This window comes from Microcaecilia unicolor, chromosome 3 (assembly GCF_901765095.1).
Source record: "Microcaecilia unicolor chromosome 3, aMicUni1.1, whole genome shotgun sequence".
NCBI classification, from domain to species: Eukaryota; Metazoa; Chordata; class Amphibia; order Gymnophiona; family Siphonopidae; genus Microcaecilia; species Microcaecilia unicolor.
The window spans coordinates 100,601,768-100,625,864 of record NC_044033.1 but is presented as its reverse complement, the minus strand read 5'-3'; the positions used below and the strand labels follow the sequence as shown (position 1 = coordinate 100,625,864).

Sequence of the window (24,097 nt, the reverse complement as noted above, 5' to 3'; positions counted from 1 at the left end):
GAAAATGGCCATATAAATTCTCTGTTTTTCCTGGGAAGCCACATCATTACCATTTTTTGTGACAGGACAAATGGGAACAGGATAAGTGGAACTCTGGACATTGAGAAGTTTATCTTTGAATATTGATGTTGCCTGTGAGTATAGAATCAATCTAGTCAATCTATTGGCATCTGCTAAAGAAGTAATGCATATTCTATAGCACCTACTAAATTGAAAATATAAACCTATGTCACAAAAATGCACATAACTGTTTACCAATACTATAGGTCAGGCATTATCCATTGTTATTACAGGCTGTCAGTGTGTAAACCAGAGATCTCAAACTCTGGTCCTCAATGGCTGCAAACCAGTTGAGTTTTAGGAAAAACATGAATGAATATGCAAGAGATAGCTTTGCATACAAACTTTTTGTAGCCTTCAAGGACCTGAATTTGAGACCTTTGGTATAAACCAATGTTTATCATCCATTTACACAGAATTTATAACTATACGGTATGAGAAAGAAGCACCAATTTACTGGCATAAGAAATAATACTTGAATGAGTCTTGCAAAAGTCTTGGTTTGATTCTTGGGCCTGAGTTTTGCTCCCTAGACCAGCATGAGATGCTGCAGCTACAGTGTTTAAACCCATGGGTTAGGTGATAGGGAGGAAGACTCTGCCATCACAAAGTGGAGAGATTCAAACAATCTAATTAACGTGTTTTGGAGGCGGTAATGGTCCTTTGTCCCCGTGGAAAAAATGCCTCGTAACCCAGAATAACTGGGTTAAGTAATGAGGGGTTGAAAATGGAGAGGGAGAAGAATGGCTAGTTGTAAGTCAAGGCTCACAATGATGCAACCCAATATAGTACAATTCTGCTCAAGCTAGAAATACAAAAGTAAAAAGAGGCCAACTCTTGGGTCAACACAGAAAATACTATAAAGGCAAAGTTAGTGTATCAAATAGATTTTATGCAAATAATTAAAATATCTATACAATATACACAACATATATATGACAGTAGTCTATTGTCCGCCAAGTGTTTTGAATTTGAATTGAAATTCAATGTCCATGATTTCTCCTATTATCCTTACGATCATTCAGAGCAAGAGATGGATGATTCAGGAACCGTACCTCCCATTACAATACTGTTCTTTTCGCCTAAAGTATTCACTACAGTTGCAGCTGGAGACTGAAGTACTTTACGTGAAAGCCTCATTCTACCATCTGTTGGATCACGCCCAAAGTATTTCACCTGAAAAATGAAACAAAAAAATAAAATAAAATAAAAACACTAACAATGGCTCAATGAATAGAATCCCTTTTTCACTGTATCTTAATACTTTGGGCAGGGGAGGGCAGCAAATAATTCTCCAAAAGAAGAATTATTTTCACTATATATCTGGAGGTAATTCAAAACCAGAACTAATGTGCTCTTCTCTGGCATAAGCCCTATCAAAACAGCAAGCTTCTCTGATGGGATCATGTTAGAACGTACTGGCTTACAATTTGACCTCCAAATTTACCAAGGGAATTGCTGTTCTATTATCTCGTTTGAGTGAGGAGTGCAAATTACTATTGTAGATATGCAGCTGAACATTGGAATACACCTAGCATGTTGGATAGCTATGCTGGAATATTCAAGTGATAAGTGCCTTGAAATCCGGATTTAAAAAAAAAATCATAGTATTAAACAATCCTAAGTGCCTTCTCTAAATTCAGAACCACCATTCACTAAATATGGTTTAAAGTCGTTGCAGACCAAATCATTTGCCTGACTCAGCTTTGAACTTGATGGGATTTGTAAAGGAGCTGTCTGTGATTGTGACACTTTGTAGGCTACTACATATTCTTTTAAAACCTGGTTTTCAGAACATAAAAGCTGTTTGACACGAAATAGGCTAGAGGCCCCAATAGTACAGCATTGCTCCTCCTGTAATCATATTTTCAAAGACTTAAGATGTTGGGTGATTGAACAGTTGCAGTCCCCAATTCAGGGAGGAAATTTTCATTGCTCTTTCTCCAAAGAGAATAGAGAAACATTTTTCAAATGCTTGCATCAGAACCGCATGGTCTGAATGCATTAGTGGGGTGGAACCGTGGAAATAATTTTTCTAAGCTTCTTAAGTTTGTATGGTAGTTGAGTGCATTTTCAAAAGTGTTTATCCCTTTAAAGAGCTGAATTGTCACTGACATTTTTCTATATATAGCCATGCCTTTTGCTTTGGCGGCCATTTCGAATGCTGAGCTTGGAAGTGCTGTTAAAGTTTGGACTATCCTTAAGAACTGCAATTTATTCCTTTTTCCCCACACTAATCTTTCTCTTGCTGGTTTATATAGCACAGAAAGATCAGAAGTTAAAAAAAACATGCTAAAGGGTTGGACAGTCAAGGAGATTTAATTGACAGTAGATGGCGTCACATGACAAGGCTGAAGCTGTAGCTGCCATGTTGATACACTAAAAACAAAGCAAACTATTAGTCCACGCCAAACATACATAGGCAGTCCTTATTTCTAATAAGCATTTGCTACTGTTTCGAGTGACTCAATATGGCAGCAAGCTCTGCCTATTGACTTGAGGCCAGATCATGGGCCAAGAACGGTCCCACAATCTCCTGTCAATTAAACCGCCTTGGGCACAGTGCACCGTTTCCTCTAATCTGCGCGGGAGTCTTTGGTCTTTCCCAGTATGGCAATACTTATGTACTAACTGCACAACTGTCAGTGGGAGGAAGTGCTTCAATATGGCATTTTCAATCTCTAGGGACAACCGGGCTCCCTGGAGTCCTGTAGCGCTTACCTGTCCCTCACTAATGGAAATGTAATAGTGAAACAGCACCCCTCCACTGTCAGGGCTGTAGGTGGAGGCCACTTGCTCAGCTTAGAGGGAACAGTGACTCAGTGGGCATGCAAAAAGCCATAGTCTAACTGCTCTGGATGTTAAAATAAAATGTTTTAAAACTGCTGGAAGCGATCATTTACCGTGTTGCTGGAGTAAAGATGCCAGAATAGCAAAGAGAAATCTGAGGTGGTGAGCAATTCACCTCATATGATCTTTTTCTTTAAAATTTTGTTAGAGACACATGGTAGGTCAGTGGACCTCCAATCCCCTCCCCCCCCCCCCCCCCCCCCACAAAGATCCCTCTGGTGCCTCCCCCAAAAGATCCCTCTGGTGGTTCAGTCACAAACTCCCCCTCCCCTATCTCATCTTGAGGTCAGAGACAGGAACAATGTTCAAGATGGTTGTGCTAGATGCAGAAGTAAAAAGTACCAGTGCCTGACCCTAGTGGTATGTTGGGATGTACCAAGGGGGCCACTTTACCAACTGTAGTCCCCTTTAGACAGGCTGTGCAGGACTAAAGGAACAGGAGGTAGGGAAGGGGAGATGCTGGGCTACAGGAAAAGGGGATAGAGAAGGGCTTTTTCAGGGTTGGGGGCCCAGACTTGCTTTCTAGGTTGCTGATGGTTACAGGGGTGGCCCAAGGCAATGTGCTGCCCAAGGCATGGACGAGATGCTGACCATCCCAGTATCCCCCCCCCCCCCTTCCCAGTGTTTAAAATATTTTTTTTCCCCAAAAGGCGTCAGCAGCAGAGATGCCCATAAGCTGCCCTGCCATTGGTACCAGCCTCTTCGCTATTGCGTCCTGCCTCTGAGGAAATGGGAACATACTAACTTGAAGCAGGTATTCTCCGAGGACAGCAGGCCTTATATTCTCACAAGTGGGTGACGCTGACCCATGTTGCCTGGTCTAGGAATTATGATTAGCATAAATAGAGCTTTGAGGAGAGTGAGTCACGCTCCACTGCGCATGTGCGAATACCTTTCCGCATGCTGTGAGAACGCGGTCTCCTCAGTTTTTTATACACTACAGCAAAAAAGTAAGAAAAAAAGTAGTTTAACACTACATGCTCGTCTGACTATGTAGTGTATTTAATTATCTGCCCATGTCCAAAGATCTACGTGGGAGAAACCACTCGCCCTTTGCATAAACGTCTGTCTGAACATAAGAGTTGTCTGAAGAAATCTAGATTGGAAGCACCGATTGTGTCACACTGCCTTAATATGGGACATGGTTTTTCTTCCCTACAAGTTTGCGCGATTGATCATATTCCAGCAAACTCTCCTGGCAGACTTAAGAAGCTGTTACAGAGGGAACAATTCTGGATATTCTCATTGAATACAGAAGAACCTCAAGGTCTAAATCTGCGGTTAGAGTTGAGGAGTTTTCTTTGAGCAGAATCATTTTTCAAGACATGTTTAACATCGTTGAGGACTTTTGTTCATGTTTTCCAGAACATGCAAAGTGCTTTTTAGGGCATAATGATTGGATATTACTTTATGTAAGCTGCGACAATTGATGAGTAGGTTGACTCTCTTGACGTTACAGGATATGATATCATTCTATTGACAATATAAAAGAAAAAAGATGCCGCGGTCATTTTAAGGCTGTTGATCCCATTGCAATAAGGCTAAACATGCCTGATATCAGTGGCAAGTATTTTTTCTTGAACTATTCATCTCGATTTTTGACGTACTAGATTGATTGTTTCACATTTAAGTTTATATTGGATGTACACTTGTTGTTTTTGTGTTTTGTTCACATCTTTTTGATTAGTTTTTGTTTTACACCCTCTTTTAAGGTCCTCCACGCCTTGAGACAGCTTATTGCGAAACTCTGGCCAAAGTCGGTGTGATGGACTGACCACTTGCACATTGCCTGCTTTATTTGAAAAATGAGCTAAGTAAAAAATGTTTTTCACTTATTTTGGGGATCCACTTTAAGTCAGTTCTGTGAAGTCAGCATTTTTTATATTATATACTTTGAAATAGAAGGGGTTTTTTTTTGGAGCCCGTGAAGATTAAACAGCCTGTTGATTTTTCTCCACCCACGTTGTTTTCAATGTTTTCTCGGGTGGGCGGTTGGGCTTACTGCTGATGCTTTTTTCCCCTTTTTTTTAAAAGAAATTGTTCAATTTAATAAATTTTCTAAATGCACTCCACAGAACAATAGTCATACATATAAAAATACTTTGTGCCAGCATGTGAGAGAACTTTTTGAGCTTACATAGTAAAAAAAAGAAAGGCAACAACTCCAAGGGGAGGTGGGAAGGATTGTGAGAATATAAGGCCTGCTGTCCTCAGAGAATACCTGCTACAGGTAAGTATCTTCGCCTTCTCCGAGGAAAAGCAAGCCTATCTATTCTCACAAGTGGGGAATCCCTAGCATCCAGGCATAAGTAAAGGAAATGCAATCTGTCAGCCAATTAGAAATGGTGCGTTTCCCAATGGTGACCCCATCCTGTTGGGATCAAAATAAACAAAAGGTTGGGCTGTCTGTGGGGCCTGGCCTGCTCCATGTAGTAGGCCAATGTTCTCTTACAATCCAAGGTGTGCAAGCTGCTCTTGCCAGGATGGGCATGAGGTCGGGGAAAGAATGTTGGCAAGACAATTGACTGGTTCAGATGGAACTCAAACATCACTTTCGGCAGAACTTAGGGTGAGTGCGGAGGACTACTCTGTTGTGGTGAAACCTAGTATAAGGTGCATCCACCACTAAGGCCTGAAGTTCACTGACTTTATGAGCTGAAGTAACAGCCACCAAGAAAATAACTTTCCAGGTCAAATACTTCAGATGGCAGGAATTCAATGGCTCAAAAGGAGCTTTCATCAACTGGGTGAAAACGACGTTGAGATGCCATGACACTGGTGGAGGTCTGATGGGGGCTTTGACAAAAGCAAAGTTCTCGTGACGCGAACTAGAGGCTGTCCGGAGATGGCCTTACCTTCTACACGTTAATGAGAAGCACTAATTGCACTAGGGTGAACCCTTAATGGAACTGGTCTTGAGACCAGACTGATAGGTGTAGAAGGTAGTCAAGCAGGGTCTGTGTACGGAAAGCAAGAGGATCTAGGGCCTTGCTCTCACACTAGGCGGCAAACTTCCTCCATTTGAAAGAATAGCACCTCTTAGTGGAGTCTTTCCTGGAAGCCAGCAAGACCAGGGAGAAACCCTCTGATAGACCCAAGGAAGCAAATTCTAGGCTCTCAACATCTAAGCTGTGAGAGCCAGAGACTAGAGGCGAGATGTAGAAAAGACCCCTTGTTCTGCGTGATGAGGGTCAGAAAATACTGAAAATGTCCGGAATAAGTAGAATACAATATCAAAAGTCTTTCAAAATTCTACCTTGCATACAACTGTGTTAGGGGTACCTGTGGCAGGTAATAATGAAAAATAAGTCCCGGACCAGGCGCCGCAGGTCAGCGTCACCCGCTTGTGAGAACAGATAGGCCTGCTTGTCCTCGGAGAACAGAAGTTACGTCAAGAGACAGGCTGCAGTGGGAGAAGAGGACGAGGATATTGACGGCAGCAAGGCAGCCTATGGGAAATCACTGCCACTGCCGCCTTTTGGAAAAGAAACAAATAAGGTAAAGGGCTGAAGAGGGAGAAGAGGGTGCTGCTCTTGGAGCATGCCACCTGAAACCCCCGCCTCGGCCTAATGACAGGGCCGCAATTGGTTGGTTAGGTACAGAAGTCCTGTACTGTTCTTGAGAGACTGAAAAGCTCAGGATTTTGAGCACTATGCTGATCATACTCTGCTAGAGCTGCACAGTGCAGCAAGCCCATGGGTCAGCTACATTTGACTCACCATCAGAGAGCTGTGCAGTACAATTGCTGCAGTGCCGGTACTCAGACGGCCTGTAAAGACAGTTTGGGAAGACAAGCTAGGAAGGGACTTACTGGGGATAATGTGGGAAGAGACTATAGTGGATAATGAGATACATGTAGGAGAGGAGAGAGAGTGTGGAAGAGCTTGAGATGTGTGGAAGAACAGTGAGCTGCAGGAAGTTAAACACACACACACACAGTCAAGTGAATGCACTGTCAGAAAAGAATGCCAACTTACCTTCTCATTAACAAATTTAACTGTGCACATGCTGACACTTCTCTATGGACAGCTCTCACCTGCAGCATATTATTCACCATTGCACTTTATCCTGTCCTACTCATCTAAGGACAGGCACACAGAGTCCACTACAGTAACCCCCCACCCCTCTGAGGCATACCAAACTCTGTTTACTCACACACTCCCCACTTACTCTTCCCATGCACTCAAAATCATCACACCTAGCAGTCACTCACTCATTTAGTTCCCCAACCAAAACACTTTACTTGGGTCACTCTACACAAACAACCACCACACTCTGAGGCCATTTGACTAAAGCTTAGCATGTGATAATTTTGTTAGTGTACACTAAATGCTAAGAAGCCCATAGCGTCTTAGCATTGAGCGCAAATTCCGCTAATGCATGCCAAGTTTAGTTAAAGGGCCCCTCAGTAAATGGCCTGAGGCATCTGACTCCAAGAATATACTCATAACAGTTACATCAATTTGTAAGAAAGTCCTATAACAATATATGTGTGAAAACTAAATTACAGTGTAATCCGCTTAAGTGCAAGGGTCTGGGACCAAAGAAATACATGCAGTTAACCGGAGCTTGCACTTAACCGTTGTGACCCAAAGAAGCTTGACATCTGATAAACATATATACAGTACTGTTTATTATACGTACAGTATAGTCTCCGTTAACTGACGTTAGGCTTACTTGAAGTAATCAGTCATAGTCCTCTGTACACTCGTGTCTGTGAGTTCCATAGACTACGTCTGCCAGACGCCAGACGGTAAAAACTGTCATAGCACTGACATCCAGTGCCCTCCAGATAGGCCCGCATGGTGTTGAGACTCTCCAGCGCTCTTGCAAAAGTGACAGGAGGTTGTTGAATTTCGTCAGCATGTGCCTCGCTGCTCATTTAATTTGTTTCATCATCAGCTGTTGCCTGCGTGTAGGCGCATATCTCAACATCAGTGCTGTCAGCTGTTTGTAGATCATAATCAACAGCTACGTAGTGATGAAACTCCTCTTCAGTAACACCGGCTTGGATGTCAATAGCCTGTTCATCTGACGCGTTTGCAACAGCTGCATCTGTTTCGTCCCTCCAAAAAAACAAAAAGGCACACAACTGCTTACAAAACAGTAGATAAAAAAACAACAAAGCAGTGGAATCAAATGCATTTATTTGGAATACCCGACGTGGCCACATTTCGCCCTCAGGCTGCGTCAGGGGTACAAACTATCAAAAGTGTATATATCATATACACTAGTACTGAGATGAGAACATATATTCCAAAAATCTAGTTCTACTTTTCTGCTACTTCCAACTGAACTGATATGCATATCAGTTCAGTTGGAAGTAGCAGAAAAGTGGAACTAGATTTTTGGAATAACTGTTCTCATCTCAGTACTAGTGTATATGATATACTTATATACACTTTTGATAGTTTGTACCCCTGACGCAGCCTGGCGAAACGTGGCCACGTTGGGTATTATTCCAAATAAATGCATTTGATTCCACTGCTTTGTTGTTTTTTATCTTCTGTTTCGTCCCTCTCCATATTCTTAACAAAGCTTGCCTGCTTGTAGCAGTTCACAATGGTTGCCTGTGTAACATGATTCCAGGCTTCTTTCTGCATATGTAGGGAATCACAGTGATAGATTACGAGCCAGTTCAACAGCACGTTTATCCTTGCTAGTCTGGTCATCCATAACGCTCATCATACGACGTAGCACAAGAGTCTGATAATGTTGTTTGAAATTGGCTATTATGCCCTGATCCATAGGCTGGATCAGAGCGGTAGTGTTTGGTGGCAGGAAGACCACCTTGATGTTAGACAGCCTGACATCATCACTGTGTGCAGCACAATTATCACAAAGCAACAAAATCTGATGTTTTTGTGCCCTCATTCTAGTGTCTAACTTCTTTAGCCACTGTTTCCAAATTTCCCCAGGCATCCATGAATTTGCGTTAGCCTCATATGACACAGGAAGTCACTTAACATTATTGAAGCAATGGGGCTGTTTGCTCTTTCCAATGATGAGTGGTTCCAACTTCTCACTTCCATCCATATTGCAGCAAAGGAGGATTGTCAGTCGGTCCTGCAACGTTTTACTTCCTGTAGTTTCGGTTTGTTTGAATGCAAGTGTTCCATCAGGAATTGCTCGCCAGTAGAGATCGATTTCGTCAGCATTGAAAATGTCACGAGGTGCAAACTCGTTCAAGATGGTAGGAAGAACTGAAACAACCCAATTTTCAGCACCAAAGTCATCAGCGTCTTGTTTTTCACCATGCTGTTTCTTGAATTTTATGTTGTTCCTCTCCTTCCATCTTTCCAACCATCCAACAGTGGCTTTGAATTCAGTTAGTCCAAGACTTTCAGCTAGCTAGCTTTCTCCATAAGCAGTGGACCACTGACAGGAAACTGTCTGCTCCTGACTTTAGAAAACCACCAAAGAAGAGCATCTTCTACCTCCTCTTTTCCCGCCCGTTATCGTTTCCTGTGTGGATTTGTATTGTTTTGCCAGTCTTCCAGAAGCTGATCTTTCTGCTTCAAGATACGTGAAATTTGACTGGGATTGACACCATATTCTTTAGCAATAGATGCATGACTGTTTGCTTTCTAATTTTTTAAGAACTTCTATTCATTCAGCCAGTGTTAAAGTCTTACAGTTGCGCGACGACGACCACTCCAGTGTACACTCTAACAACATTCTTTCGCTTATTCTGCCTGTGGCAGTTAGCCAATGAGATTTCAAATTTACTGCCCCTTTGTCACGTGCTAATTGGCTTCCATATTCCGTGCGTGCACTTATGCGGAGTCTTTCCTACAGAGAAGCGGTCTTAAACCATGCATATAAGTGAATCTTGCACTTATCAGTGGTGCGCTAAACCGGTTTGTCCCCATATAAATTGATGGCGCCAAAAACGGGACCGAAGTACAGCATGCAGTTAAACAGAGCATGCGCTTATCCGACGTGCACGTAAATGGAGTGCACTGTATTTACTTCCGATTGTTTCAACACAATTTTGATACCTTTGGTATATAATTCCCTGGAGTGTTCCTTATGCTATGGAGCACTAGGGGTGTACAGCCAAATACTTTTGTTTAGTTTCCTACGAATCCGCTACCTACATTCCTGTGCCTGCTCTGCCGAACACCTTTGGCTTAAATCCCGTGCCCATGCTGACTTCATACATTTCAAATTCTTGCTGACCTTCTTCCAGTCTGCTGTTTTACTTGCCAAACAGGACTATTACATCTCGTTGACATATTCTCTTGGCTCAAACTCTCGGCGTCTCTTTGCTACACTGAACTCTCTCTTCAAAGTGCCTTCACCTCCAACTCCCCCTTCACTTTCTCCCCAGACTCTGGCTGAGTACTTTCATAATAAGGTTCACAAGATTAAACTTGAATTCTCAACCAGGTCACCTCCACCTCTCCTTCCCTTAGTCCATCCTCTCAACCCTCCAACTCCTGCCTCCTTTTCTGAAATCACTGAAGAGGAAACTATACATCTTCTTTCCTCCTCAAAACTAACTACCTGTTCCTTTGATCCTATTCCCACCCATCTACTTAACACTATCTTTCCTACTGTCATCCCTTTTCTCTGTCATATCCTCAATCTTTCACTTTCCACTGCGACTGTTCCTGATGCCTTCAAACATGCCGTAGTCACACCACTCCTTAAAAAACCTTCATTGGACCCTACCTGTCCTTTCAACTATCGCCCCATTTCCCTGCTCCCTTTCCTATCCAAGATACTTGAACGTGCTGTTCACCGCCGTTGCCTTGACTTTCTTTCATCTCAAGCTATTCTTGGCCCACTTCAATCTGGCTTTCGCCCCCTTCATTCAACTGAAACAGCGCTAGCTAAAGTCTCCAATGACCTGTTCCTGGCCAGATCCAAAGGTCTCTATTCTATCCTCATTCTTCTCGATCTATCTGCTGTTTTTGACACTGTTGATCACAGCCTACTCCTTGATACTCTGTCCTCACTTGGATTTCAGGGCTCTGTTCTTTCCTGGTTTTCTTCTTATCTCTCCCAACGTACTTTTAGTGTATACTCTGGTGGATTCTCCTCTATTTCTATTCCACTGTCAGTTGGTGTACCTCAGGGATCTGTCCTGGGACCTCTTCTTTTCTCCATCTACACTTCTTCCCTTGGTACTCTGATCTCATCCCATGGTTTTCAGTATCATCTTTATGCTGATGATTCCCAGATCTACCTCTCCACATCAGAAATCTCAGCAGGAATCCAGGCCAAAGTATCAGCCTGCCTGTCTGACATTGCTGCCTGGATGTCTCACTGCCATCTGAAACTAAACATGACCAAGACTGAGCTTCTTATCTTTCCCCCTAAACCAACCTCTCCTCTTCCCCCATTCTCTATTTCTGTGGATAACACTCTCATCCTTCCTGTCTCTTCAGCTCGTAACCTTGGGGTCATCTTCAACTCCTTCCTCTCCTTCTCTGCACATATTCAGCAGACTGCTAAACCTGTCGTTTCTTTCTCTATAATATCACCAAAATTCGCCCTTTCCTTTCTAAGCACACTACCAGAATCCTCATCCACACTCTTATCACCTCTCGCTTAGACTATTGCAACTTGCTTCTCACAGGTCTCCCACTTAGCCATCTCTCTCCTCTTCAATCTGTTCAAAATTCTGCTGCACGACTAATATTCTGCCAGTGTCGCTGTATTCATATTAGCCTTCTCCTCAAGTCACTTCACTGGCTCTCTATCCGTTTCCGCATACAGTTCAAACTCCTCTTATTGACTTATAGTGCATTCACTCTGCAGCTCTTCAGAACCTCTCCACTCTCATCTCTCCCTACACTCCTCCCCGGGAACTCCGTTCACTGGGTAAATCTCTCTTTGCACCCTTCTCCTCCACCGCTAACTCCATACTCCGTTCCTTTTATCTTGCTGCACCATATGCCTGGCATTGACTTCCTGAGCCGGTACGTCAAGCTCCATCTCTGGCCGTCTTCAAATCTAAGCTAAAAGCCCACTTTTTTTTATGCTGCTTTTAACTCCTAACCCTTATTCACTTGTTCAGACCCCTTATCATCCTCACTTTTAATATTCCCTTATCTCTTATTTGTCCTGTTTGTCTGTCCTAATTAGATTGTAAGCTCTGTCGAGCAGGGACTGTCTTTTCATGTTCAAGTGTACAGCACTGCGTACATCTAGTAGCGCTATGGAAATGATAAGTAGTAGTAGTAGTAACTATCCATTTTGTGCATGCCACCTTAATTTTCAGAGGGAAACTCTGTGGAGAGTATTTCTTTTTTCCAAAATGTGTTTGTAGGCCTGCAAGCTGCCTATGGAGTTTGTTTTCCTCTCTAGGGCTTACTTTCCCAAGAAGCATGCAGTTTCTTGTACTGTAGCCTGTGGCTATATCTTAGAGTTATGAATACAGGTCCCATTTTCTATTTTATCTGTACAGCATAACTGTATGCATAACAAATGCTATAAATATTTTGTTTTTTTTTTCCTCAGGTATTTATAATGTTTGCTTTCAAAAATCACTTCCCACAAAGTACCTGAATTTGTTGTCCAACTTCTAATCCCAGGGCACTAGGATGTTTTATCTGGAACAAAAATCCATATAGTAAGTTAATTTCATAAAAATGTGTCAAAAACTATTTAAACACACCCACATTCACCTGCAACGCTTCAGAAGTATATTGCAAAAGTATCTATAATATGCTCACAACTCGTGTCACCTGTATACTTTTTAGTTCACATTTCTTCCTCCAGAGTCTGAGCCTCTATTTTAACACACCATTTACCTGTATAAGAAGGCAGCATTTCAACTCAACTACTCAGCTATTTTCTTTTATTACTGCTTACAGTGTGTAATTTTAACCCTCATATCACCATTATTTATAACCATTAGACCACCCTGCAATCTTAACAGCCATTAAGATAATTTGCAATGTAAAAGCAAGCAATTCAAGAGGGCCACAAAGAAATAATGAAGAAGGAATTGTAGAAAATAGACAAGCAGTTGAGATAAACAGGGCAACAAAAATACAGAAAATTCAGCATGCCTTGAAGTCCCAAAACCTTGCTCAGAAGTTAAAGAGCCAGGCTTTCAAAGCCTTTAAAACTTAGCGACACTTGCTAGCAAATATACAGTAATGACCGTCAGAGGAAGAAACCTAGATAAGAAAAGGCAGATCCATCAGCAATGTACCATTTTCTGCTTCGGGGCAATTTTTGCTATATTTCAAGATCTTCATTTTGGTTCACTGAACCCTACAACTGGATTTTCTACCCAGTCATTTAATTATTTTGCCAGTCATTTAATTTCCTATACCCATCACTACCCTTCATTCTTCTCGAGCATTGCTGCTTTCATTCCCTTCGCCTTTTTTCTTATGCCTCAACATTGTTCTTTCTTTCTCTATAAACATATGGATGTACATTTATAAACTGCCAAACCACACTGTTCTGGGTTGATAACAAACAAATATTGATTTCAATTACCCCGATTTTGATCGGGGCACACTAGGGAGGTAAAATTACTTGATGAAATCAAGGACTGCTTTATGGAGCAGCTGGTCAAATGCAAAGCGCTGATAAGGAAGGCTAAGAGGGACTTCGAAAAAAAGATTGCGTTGGAGGCCAAAACACAGAGTAAATGTTTTTTTTAGGAATATTAAAAGCAGGAAGCCGGCAAAAGTATAGGTTGGACCGCTAGATGACCGAGGAGTAAAAGGGGCGATGAGGGAACACAAAGCCGTAGTGGAGAGATTAAATAAATTCTTTGCTTTGGTCTTCACTGAGGAAGATTTGGGTGGGATACCGGTGCCAGAAATGGTATTCAAAGCTGACGTGTCGGAGAAACCTAATGAATTCTCTGTAAACCTGGAGGATGTAATGGGGCAGTTCTACAAACTGAAGAGTAGCAAATCTCCTGGACCGGATGGTATTCATCTCTGGCCGTCTTCAAATCTAAGCTAAAAGCCCACCTTTTTGATGCTGCTTTTAACTTCAAACCCTTATTCACTTGTTCAGAACCCTTATTTTATCATCCTCACCATAATATTCTCTTATCACTTGTTTGTCCTGTTTGTCTGTCCTAATTAGATTGTAAACTCTGTCGAGCAGTGACTGTCTCTTCATGTTCAAGTGTACAGCGCTGCATACGTCTAGTAGCGCTATAGAAATGATAAGTAGTAGTAGTAGTAGTGGAGTACTGATAGAATTGAAAAATGAACTTGCGGAGTTGTTGTTAGTAATATGTAATTTATCCTTAAAATCAAGTGTGGTACCGGAAGATTGGAGGGTGGCCAATGTAACGCCGATTTTTAAAAAAGGTTCCAGAGGAGATCCAGGAAATTATAAAGCGGTGAGTCTGATGTCGGTGCCAGGCAAAATGGTAGAGACTATTATAAAGAACAAAATTACGGAGCATATTCTAAAGCATGGATTAATGAGAAAAAAAAAACATGGATTTAGTGAAGGGAAATCTTGCCTCACCAATCTACTACATTTCTTTGAAGGGGTGAACAAACATGTGGATAAAGGTGAGCCGGTTGATATTGTGCATCTGGATTTCCAGAAGGCGTCTGACAAAGTACCTCATGAAAGATTCCAGAGGAAATTAGAGAGTCATGGGATAGGAGGTAGTGTTCTATTGTGGATTAAAAACTGGTTAAAAGATAGAAAACAGAGGGGCGTGACCAAGATGGTGCCGACACACTGAGAGGAGTGAGGCTGTTAAGGAGGGCTTGCTGAAGATTTTTGAAGTGAATTGATTACCACTGCTGCTATGCCTCATACTAAAAGAAAGTGGATTGTAAGGTTCTTACCACTTCCAGTCCTTGCGTCTTCCCCGAAGCAGCAAACCCTCGACAGCTTCGCACTCCAGTGCCCACGGACTATAACCGGGGGAAATTCCGCTGTGTGTGCCGAGGGAGGAACCTCGACACCCCTGGATCATGAAAGAACATTATCTGCACCCCCCCCAACCCGGAAGCCGAGATACCACCATGTCCTGCCGAGTCGTGGGTGAAGATGATGGGGTCCCAAGAACGAGGAAGGCGCTGAAGTTGGGCCCTGTGGTAGCGGCTCCTCATCAGGGTGGCCGGCAGTTGAAGCAGAGACCTTGGATAAGAAGGGTGTATTGAACCCTCCCATGGTGGTAACCCTTGACGCCCTCTGGCAGGCAATTGAGAAACTGCACTTTTCTGTTACAAAATCAACCCAGGAAACAACAACACTAGTTTCAACGGTGGAGCAGCTTTCCAAATCGATAGATAAATTAAAGCATTACTTCAATGATCAGGTACTAAAATATCAAACTGATGTTGTGACTATTAAGGACAATGTTTCAGCAATTATGAAAGATAATACATTTATATGTCAAAAAATAGAACAAACTGAAAATTATAACAGATGTCTAAATATGAGGATATTGAACTTCCCAAGGCCTATTGGAATTCTTCCTTTAGAACTATTTAAAAAATACCTTATTGAAAATTTCAGCTCAAAATATTCCTCCTATAAATATGATATTCTTTCTTCCGGAAAATAAGAGACAAGTAGGTTCTTATGAAGAAATGGAACAGGTCCAGGAAGAGGAGAAATTGGATGATTTAAGAAATATTTCCTTGATTTGGAAGGACTCATTATCAGAAGTAACAAAAAGGGCCACATTATTGGTATCATTCGTGATGATTCAGATGTGTTTCTCGTAGGTAGGTCGATCAAGTCTGTCATGTATCCCGGGGCTTACCGTAGATAATCTTGTGAACCACTGTGCAGATCTTGAAAGCAATGCGTTCTTTAATTGGGAGCCAATGTAGTTTTTCGCGAAGGGGTTTTGCGCTATCGTATCAGGTTTTTCTGATAAGTCTGGATGCCGTATTCTGAGCGGTCTGGAGTCTCTTTAAGGTTTGTTCTTTACATCCCGCATAGATTCCATTGCAGTACTCTAAATGGCTTAGTACCATTGATTGTATCAGATTTCGAAATGTTTCCCTCTGGAGGTAGTTTCACGCATTTGAGTTTCCACATTGTGTGAAACATTTTCTTCGTTGTGGATGCCACTTGGTTCTCTAGTGTTAGGTAGCGGTCTATTGTGACGCTGAGGATTTTCATGCTGTCTGAGATAGGAAGGGTATGGTCTGGAGTGTTGATAATTGTGGGGTTGTCCACGCTGTGTTGAGATGAGACGAGACAGTGTGTTTTTTCTTTGTTGAGTTTCAGTTGAAATGCATTTGCATCGGCACCATCACTTTGAGTTTTGAGTGGCTGCCCTCCACTTTAGTTGTTATATCAAACCAAACCGTTTGATGATCACTGCTGCCTAGGTGGGCACTCACTAGGACATTAGACACACTTTCCCCATTTGTCTGTAGACCTCCGACACAATCAGAGGAACTAGATAAAGATCTGGTTACAGATATCCAAAAGTTGGGAAAGAAAACAGAGGTGCTGCTGAAGGCATTTCAAACTGCTGAATACAGATTGGAAAGTTCCATCTGCAAAATCAGAAAGAAGTAGGAATATCATGGATGCCTTTCAAAGTGCTCTGCTCAGACAAATGGTGATGGAACCCAGTGATGCTGGATCTGGTGCTCACAAACGGGGAAAGTGTGTCTAATGTCCTAGTGGGTGCCCACCTAGGCAGTAGTGATTATCAAACAGTTTGGTTTGATAGAACAGCTAAAGTGGAGGGCAGCCACTCAAAACTGAAAGTCATGTATTTCACAAACAGGCTGACCTTAGTAAAATGGAGGAATAACTGAAAAAAGAGCTGATGGGCTAGGAGGACATACGAGAAGTGGAAAGGCAGTGGTCCAGACTGAAAGGAGATATAAATATGGCTACTGACCTTTATGTAAGGAGAGTAAATAAAAGCAAGAAAAAAAGGAAACCACTACGGTTCTCCAAGCAAGTGGCTGAGAAGGACCTAGAGAAGCTTGAGGAATGGTCCAATATTTGGCAACTAAGATTTAATGCTAAAAAATGCAGAGTCAAGCACTTGGATCACAAGAATCCGAGGGAATGGTACAATATAGGGGGTGATGTGCTTCTGTGTACAAAGGAAGAGTGGGACTTGGGGGCTATTGTGTCTGATGACCTTAAAGTGTCCAACCAGGTAGAAAAAGCGACGGTCATAGCCAGAAGGGTGCATAAGGAGAGGGATGACCAGCAGGAACAAAGAGGTGATAGTGCCCTTGTATAAGTCTCTTGTGAGGCCCCATTTAGAGTACTGTGTGCAATTCTGGAGACCACAACTATGGAAGGTTATAAACAGGATGGAGTCGGTCCAGAGGGTGGCTACGAAACTGGCAAGTGGTCTTGGACATAAAACATATAGGGACAGGCTTATGAACCTCAGCATGTATACACTGGAAGAGAGCAGGGACAGAAGAGATATGATAGAGATGTTTAAATATCTTACGGGCATTAAAGTACAAGAAGTGAGCCTTTTTCAAATGAAGGAAAACTCTGGAATGAGGGGGCATACGATGAAGCTAAGAGGAAACAGGCTTAAGAGGAATATAAGAACGTATTCGTTCACGGAAAGGGTGGTGGAAGCGTGGAATGGCCTCCTGGTGCAGGTCATGGAGATGAGGACTGTGTCAGAATTTAAGAAGTTAGTGGCTACAGAGGATGGGCAGACTGGATGGGCCACCTGGCCTTTATCTGCCATCATGTTTCTATGTTTCTAAAAAATAAAGGCTAAAGAGTTGGAATTTGTGAAATACAGAAAAACTGAGAGGAATACCAAATGAAACTGAAAGAAGCCAAGAGAGAGATACGTCTCGCAAAAGAGCAAGGAGAAGAACAAATGGCTAGAAATGTAGAAATTGACTGGCAAAGGTACATATGAGAATAGAGCAGTTATAGCACCGTTCACAGAAGAAAGTGTTTATGAACAACTTGAAAATTTGAAGGTGGACAAAGCCATGGGACCACACTGGATTCACCCCAGGATATTGAGGGAGCTCAGAGAGGTTCTGGCAGGTCCTCTTAAAGATTTAATAAATCTTTGGAGATGGGGGAGATTCCGTGGGACTGGAGAAGAGCGAATGTGATTCCTTTTCACAAAAGTGGTGACAAAGGAGAAGCTGGAAACTACAGACCGGTAAATCTCACTTCAGTGATTGGAAAAGTAATGGAAGTGATGATGAAGGAAAGGATAGTAAATTTCCTGGAATCCAATAGGTTACAAGATCAGAGACAACATGGTTTTACCAAAGGTAAATTGTGCCAAACGAATCTGATTGATGACTGGATTACCAGAGAATTGGATAGAGGATGTGCACTAGATGTAATCTACTTAGATTTCAGCAAAGCCTTTGACATGGTTCCTCATAGGGGGCTCCTGAATAAACTTGACAGGCTGAAGTTAGGACCCAAAGTGATGAACTGGATTAGGAACTAGTTGACAGACAGACACCAGAGGGTGGTGGTGGTGGTGGTTAATAGAATTCACTCAAATGAAGGAAAGGTGAGTAGTGGAGTGCCTCAAGGATCGGTGCTGGGGCCAATTCTGTTCAATATATTTGTGAGCGACATTGCCAAAGGGTTAGAACGTAAGGTTTGCCTTCTTGCAGATGATACTAAGATTTGTAACAGATGGACACACTGGAAGGAGTGGAAAACATGAAAAAGGATCTGCAAAAGTTAGAATGGTCTAATGTTTGGCAATTAAAATTCAATGCAAAGAAGTGCAAAGTGATGCACTTAGGGAGTAGAAATCCAAGGGAGACGAATGTGTTAGGCAGTGAGAGGCTGATATGCACAGACAAGAAGAGGGACATTGTATATGAAGGCAACGAAACAGTGTGACAATGTGATGGCCATAGCCAGAAGGATGCTAGGCTGTACAGGGAGAGGTGTAACTACTACTACTACTACTATTTAGCATTTCTATAGCGCTACAAGGCATACGCAGTGCTGCACAAACATAGAAGAAAGACAGTCCCTGCTCAAAGAGCTTACAATCTAATAGACAAAAAATAAATAAAGTAAGCAAATCAAATCAATTAATGTGAGCGGGAAGGAAGAAAGGAGGGTAGGTGGAGGCGAGTGGTTACAAGTGGTTACGAGTCAAAAGCAATGTTAAAGAGGTGGGCTTTCAGTCTAGATTTAAAGGTGGCCAAGGATGGGGCAAGACGTAGGGGCTCAGGAAGTTTATTCCAGGCGTAGGGTGCAGCGAGACAGAAGGCGCGAAGTCTGGAGTTGGCAGTAGTGGAGAAGGGAACAGATAAGAAGGATTTATCCATGGAGCGGAGTGCACGGGAAGGGGTGTAGGGAAGGACGAGTGTAGAGAGATACTGGGGAGCAGCAGAGTGAATACATTTATAGGTTAGTAGAAGAAGTTTGAACAGGATGCGAAAACGGATAGGGAGCCAGTGAAGGGTCTTGAGGAGAGGGGTAGTATGAGTAAAGCGACCTTGGCGGAAGATGAGACGGTAGAAGGAGGTGTTGATGCCCCTGTGTAAGTCATTGGCGATGCTCCACCTGGAATATAGTGTTCAGTTTTGATGGCCATACCTTGCTAAAGATGTAAGAATACTTGAAGCAATCCAGAGGAAGGCGACAAAAATGATATGGGGCTTGCACCAAAAAAAGAGACTGGAAGACCTGAATATGTATACCCTAGAGGAGAGGAGGGGCCAGGGGAGATATGATACAGACATTTAAATACTTGAAAGGTATTAATATAGAAACAAATATTTTCCAGAGAAACTGGTAAAACTAGAGGACATGAATTGAGCTTGTGGGTGGTAGACTTAGGATTAATGCCAGAAAATTATTTTTCAAGGAGAGGGTGGCTGATGCCTTGGAATGCCATCCTGAGGAAGGTGGTGGAGAAAAAAACAAACCTGTGGCATAATTCAAAAAGGTGTGGGATGAACACAGAGGATCTCTAATTAGAAAATGGTATAAAAAACAAAACTTAAAGGGTTGCATATGTGTTTGCATGTTAAGTGGTGCTTAGATGGTAACTCTGGCTGTATCAACTAAGACTGGTGTTGGGCTGGCTTGAATGGTCTGAGTCCTGCATATCTGGTTGTAGGATAGGTTGGAGAGAGTTTCGACGGAAACTCCAGTAATTTGGAATGTGAGGACAGTACTGGGCAGACTTTATGGTCTGTGTCCCGCAAATGACAAAACGGATTCGGAAAAGCTGGAGTGAGCTTTGACGGCAACTACAGTAGTTGGAACATAACATCAGAGCTGGGAAGACTTCTGTGGTCTATGTCCCAGAAACACCAAAAAAAGACCATGATCAAGTATATAATATCATGTTTATTGTTGATTTAATCTTGAATTAATAATAAATGTGACTGTTGGGCAGTCTTTATCTGCCGTCACTTACTATGTTACTATATATTTAGCAGCGTTGAAGAAAAGGTTATATGCCCTCAGCTAATCATCTGGGAAATGAAGACAGGAATGCAAGAAAGGATCAACAGAAAAAGTAGTCTGTGTATCATGATCTTCACTGCAAGTCTGCAGGCTAAAGGTGGCTCTCTGTGAACCTTCAGTGCAGTCCCCATTGTCCTTCTAGGTTTTCTGAGGCAGTGGGAAGAGGAAGGCACAGATGTGGGACAAAGAGGTGCTTCCCCCTCTCTTTCTGGTATTGCACGAGGCATTTCTACTTAAGAAGTGAACTAAAAACTTAATCTGTAGTAATCAATTATGCCTATGTTTCAACTACATTATCACTCTGCTAATAAAATTCTTGACAACTCAAAATTATTTGGTTTTGCAACAGCATTCCCAGTTTGGGTATTATGTATACTTTTTGATTTGTTTCAAAACTATACATGTAGAAATGGAAAAAAAATAAATCAGACAAGGTTTTCACTTTACCCTTCTGTGATCAAGTTGAGAGTTATGTAGTAGCACAGGAGTCATATTCGGATATAGTTTTACCATCACACCAATATCTCTGCAGCAAAGGGAAATATTCTTGGTCATTTTTTTGATCATGCTTTTGAAAACATACATTCTAAAAGAAAAACATTAGATAAAATGATACACTCACATAATCCTAAATATGTAACTATAACCAAACTATCCATTATGAACACAATAGCCAACAAAGAAAGCGAAGAAAAGTTAAAGAAAAATTAGAAATGAAGGAAAAGAAAAGGTTCAGATTCAGAAACCTACTTCATAGTGGCTACAATATAGATAAATCTGTTACTGTAACCCCCTAGTTATCTCTGATCAAAAAGATCAAAGGTTTCACCAATAATTTCTCCAGTTGAGTGTTATCAAAGATTACCATTTAATGAAATTAGATATTTATTTACAAACAAAAAGTACCACCCTTTACCAAAACTCTAGCTTTCAGATTCAAAGACGATTTCCACTATACCCAAGTGGCATTCACCATATCAGGGAAACTATGGGTCCTGTTCACAAAGGTGCGCTACAAATCAGCCCGTGCTAACCGTGTAGGCACTGATAGGAATATTATGGGCATCTACATGGTTAATGCACGCTAATTTTTAGCTTGCACTAAAACGCTAGCGTGCCTTTGTAAACAGGGCCCTATGTATCTTTTGCCCACATATTTTTGATTATTTAGGGGTCTTTTACCAAGCTGTGGTAAAATTGGCCTTACTGTGTCCTTACACAGGTCTTTCCTATGCAAAAGGCTGTTTCCTTAGCATCAGCAGCAGATGAATCCAGAGACGTGTGGGTTGTGTTCATCTACTAGCAGGTGGAGATAGAGAGCACTGAATTTCACTGTGCCTTATTTATTTTGATTTTGCTCACACCTTTTTCAGTAGTAACTCAAGTTACATTCAGGTACACTGGGTACTTATGTGCCAGATTGCACATTGGCCAGTCAGTATTCTCTATCTCCAGCAGGAGGATGGACAGTCTCTCACAAGCTCCTGGCCTCATTGGCTATCAGCACCTATTCTGGTTTTCCCAGCTTAGTTGAGCTCTGGGGTCTGGCTGAGCAGTGCCACCTTTAGGGGGTACACCTGGGTCAGCCCAGGTCCCTTCCCCTCCCTCCTGTCCTCTCCTACCCTATCCTTTCTTCTTCCTTTATTCTGTGAATGTTTAGCATTAAAAATAAAAAAAAATGAGGCTTTTTAATTTGGTCTGCCAACTGGCTGCAGGTGACTTACTAGTATCCTCAGTTATCAGGGCTGTAAGGGAGAGGAAGACGTTTTGTCTCTGGCCGAGGGGGGGGGGGGGGTCTCTCTCCACCTGCCTTCGGAAGCCGTGCAATCACAGAGAGTAAACAGTGCCACGTTGTATGACGGGGCCTCCACAGTCTGTGCTAGTTCTGCTGGTGGAGAGAGTTTCTACACACCTGTTTATCATGGAACCTTACATTCATGTTCCCATTTGACCTCCCCATGGGGGATGTCTGTGGTTTGAGCATAGGAACGTTGGGATAGCCATACTGGGTCAAGCCAATGGGTCCTTCTATCCTAGTATCCTGTTTCCTTCTGTGGCCAATCCAGGACACAAGAACCTGGAGGAGACCCAAATGGTAGCTACATTCCATGTCACCAATCCCGAGGCAAGCAGTGGCTTCCCCAGGTCTGTCTCAATAGCAGATCATGGCATTTTCCTCCAGGAACTTGTCCAAACCTTGGACCCTGTTCTCACTTTCTGTTCTGTCCATGCATATGTATTTAAAACTAAATACATATGCATATTTTACATTATTTTAGATGGTATATGTCCATACTTTTAGTACACTGAAAATCCCACTTCAGCAGATTTAGTCAGTTATTCTTCCTGTGTATACCACCTAAAATGTGCAGTTCTCAATTAGGCATCTGAAAATTTACCCCATAAAGTTTATTTTTCAATTCAGCTTTTATATACATTCAAGTTAGGAATTTTAGCAGTAGAAATGATGTGCAAGGAAAGAACATTTTCAGAGGAGATAAGGGGGGTTTACCTAATTTCTGTTACTGATGCTGTATAAACGGCTCCAAACTCCAACTGCTGCTCTTGCTGTAGAGAAAAGTAGAGAGTTGGAAACAGTATTTTGATACAATAAAAAGCAAACTAGAGGCAGTGGTAACATAAAATACATGGCACTTACATCATCCTTGCAGATCTCACTAATAAACTCGCGTGCTTCGTGCATTGCATCAGGTGTTGGAGCAAACACAGAGAATGTCTCTTCATCTAACTGACTTAATGTAACCCCTTAAAGAGAAAAGGATTAAAAAAAAAAAAGTTACTTGCTTTTTAAGATTGGCCATGACAGGAAAAATTACGACAAATTTCTCAAGTAACCTTAGACAAAATTTTAAGGAAAAAAAACCCCAGGGACCTCATACATCAGACTTCAGTTGGTTGTCAAAAAAAGTTTATTTTATTAAAGCTACCTTTGGATAATAGTCAAGATATCAGAAATGTAGTTCTTGAAGTTTTTCAGAGTGATTGCTGAACCAGCTTTTACAGCAAATTTACTAACACTATGATCCTAAAGGTGCAGTAATATAATACTAACTCAGTGTAATGACTTCAAGAACTCTATTGCAAAAGGACAAGAGATAATTCATAAGAAAATGATTCTTAAGGAAGTGTTTCTAGTTTACTGTTGGCATCCCTATGGGCAACAAAATGCCTCAGTGAAAAAATGGAGTCCCTGTCTCATCCTATTTATTTATCGAAATTTATTAACCACCTTTATGAAGAGATTCACCCAGGGTGGTGTATAGTCATATCTAAATACCCACTACTAGAGGACATGTTTACCTGTTTCAGCTTGCAGTTTCTTTAAATTTAATCCACCAGGGCCAACAAATCGCATCCTTTTGGACAGTGGCACCTGAACAGTCTCTGAAATGCACAAGGCACACAAATTTATTTTGAAAAGTACAATTATTTTAATCACTGTGTACCTGACCTCTAAATCAAAGGGGTCTGTTTACTAACTGAACTAAGTGGTTAACAATCAAATTTGCACATGCTGTTACTGCACAACTGTGGTAACATGCCATGCTGGCATGACAGTGTGCACTAGTTTGTGCGCTAACTGCATGCTGTGTTATATGGCACAACATAGGTGGGCTATATCTGAAGAATGGGAATGGAATGGACACTGCAGTGTTTAGCATGTGCTGAAACTTTCCAGTTAGTGTAGGTGCAATTAACTCCTCCTAAAGAGGTGGTGTTAAATGCATCTGCACTACTTACGAATGCACTTAGGGGCCCTTTTACTAAGCTGCGTAAGCACTATGCGCACCCA

At 41.9% G+C, this 24,097-nt stretch overlaps 1 protein-coding gene across 1 annotated transcript in view; it reads right to left on the bottom strand.

Annotated features, from left to right (window-relative positions):
* Nucleotides 1-937: 937 nt before the first annotated feature.
* PNPT1 (polyribonucleotide nucleotidyltransferase 1) overlaps nucleotides 938-24,097 on the bottom strand; it is a 162,675-nt gene continuing 139,515 nt past the window's right edge. Inside the window, exons 23-28 of the mRNA XM_030196210.1 lie at nucleotides 23,605-23,688; nucleotides 22,943-23,049; nucleotides 22,796-22,851; nucleotides 20,731-20,809; nucleotides 12,426-12,473; nucleotides 938-1,236 (exon numbers count right to left, since the gene is read on the bottom strand). Coding sequence (XP_030052070.1) covers nucleotides 1,078-1,236; nucleotides 12,426-12,473; nucleotides 20,731-20,809; nucleotides 22,796-22,851; nucleotides 22,943-23,049; nucleotides 23,605-23,688 — 533 coding nt within the window. The 3' untranslated portion in view covers nucleotides 938-1,077. The remainder of the gene's footprint in view (nucleotides 1,237-12,425; nucleotides 12,474-20,730; nucleotides 20,810-22,795; nucleotides 22,852-22,942; nucleotides 23,050-23,604; nucleotides 23,689-24,097) is intronic.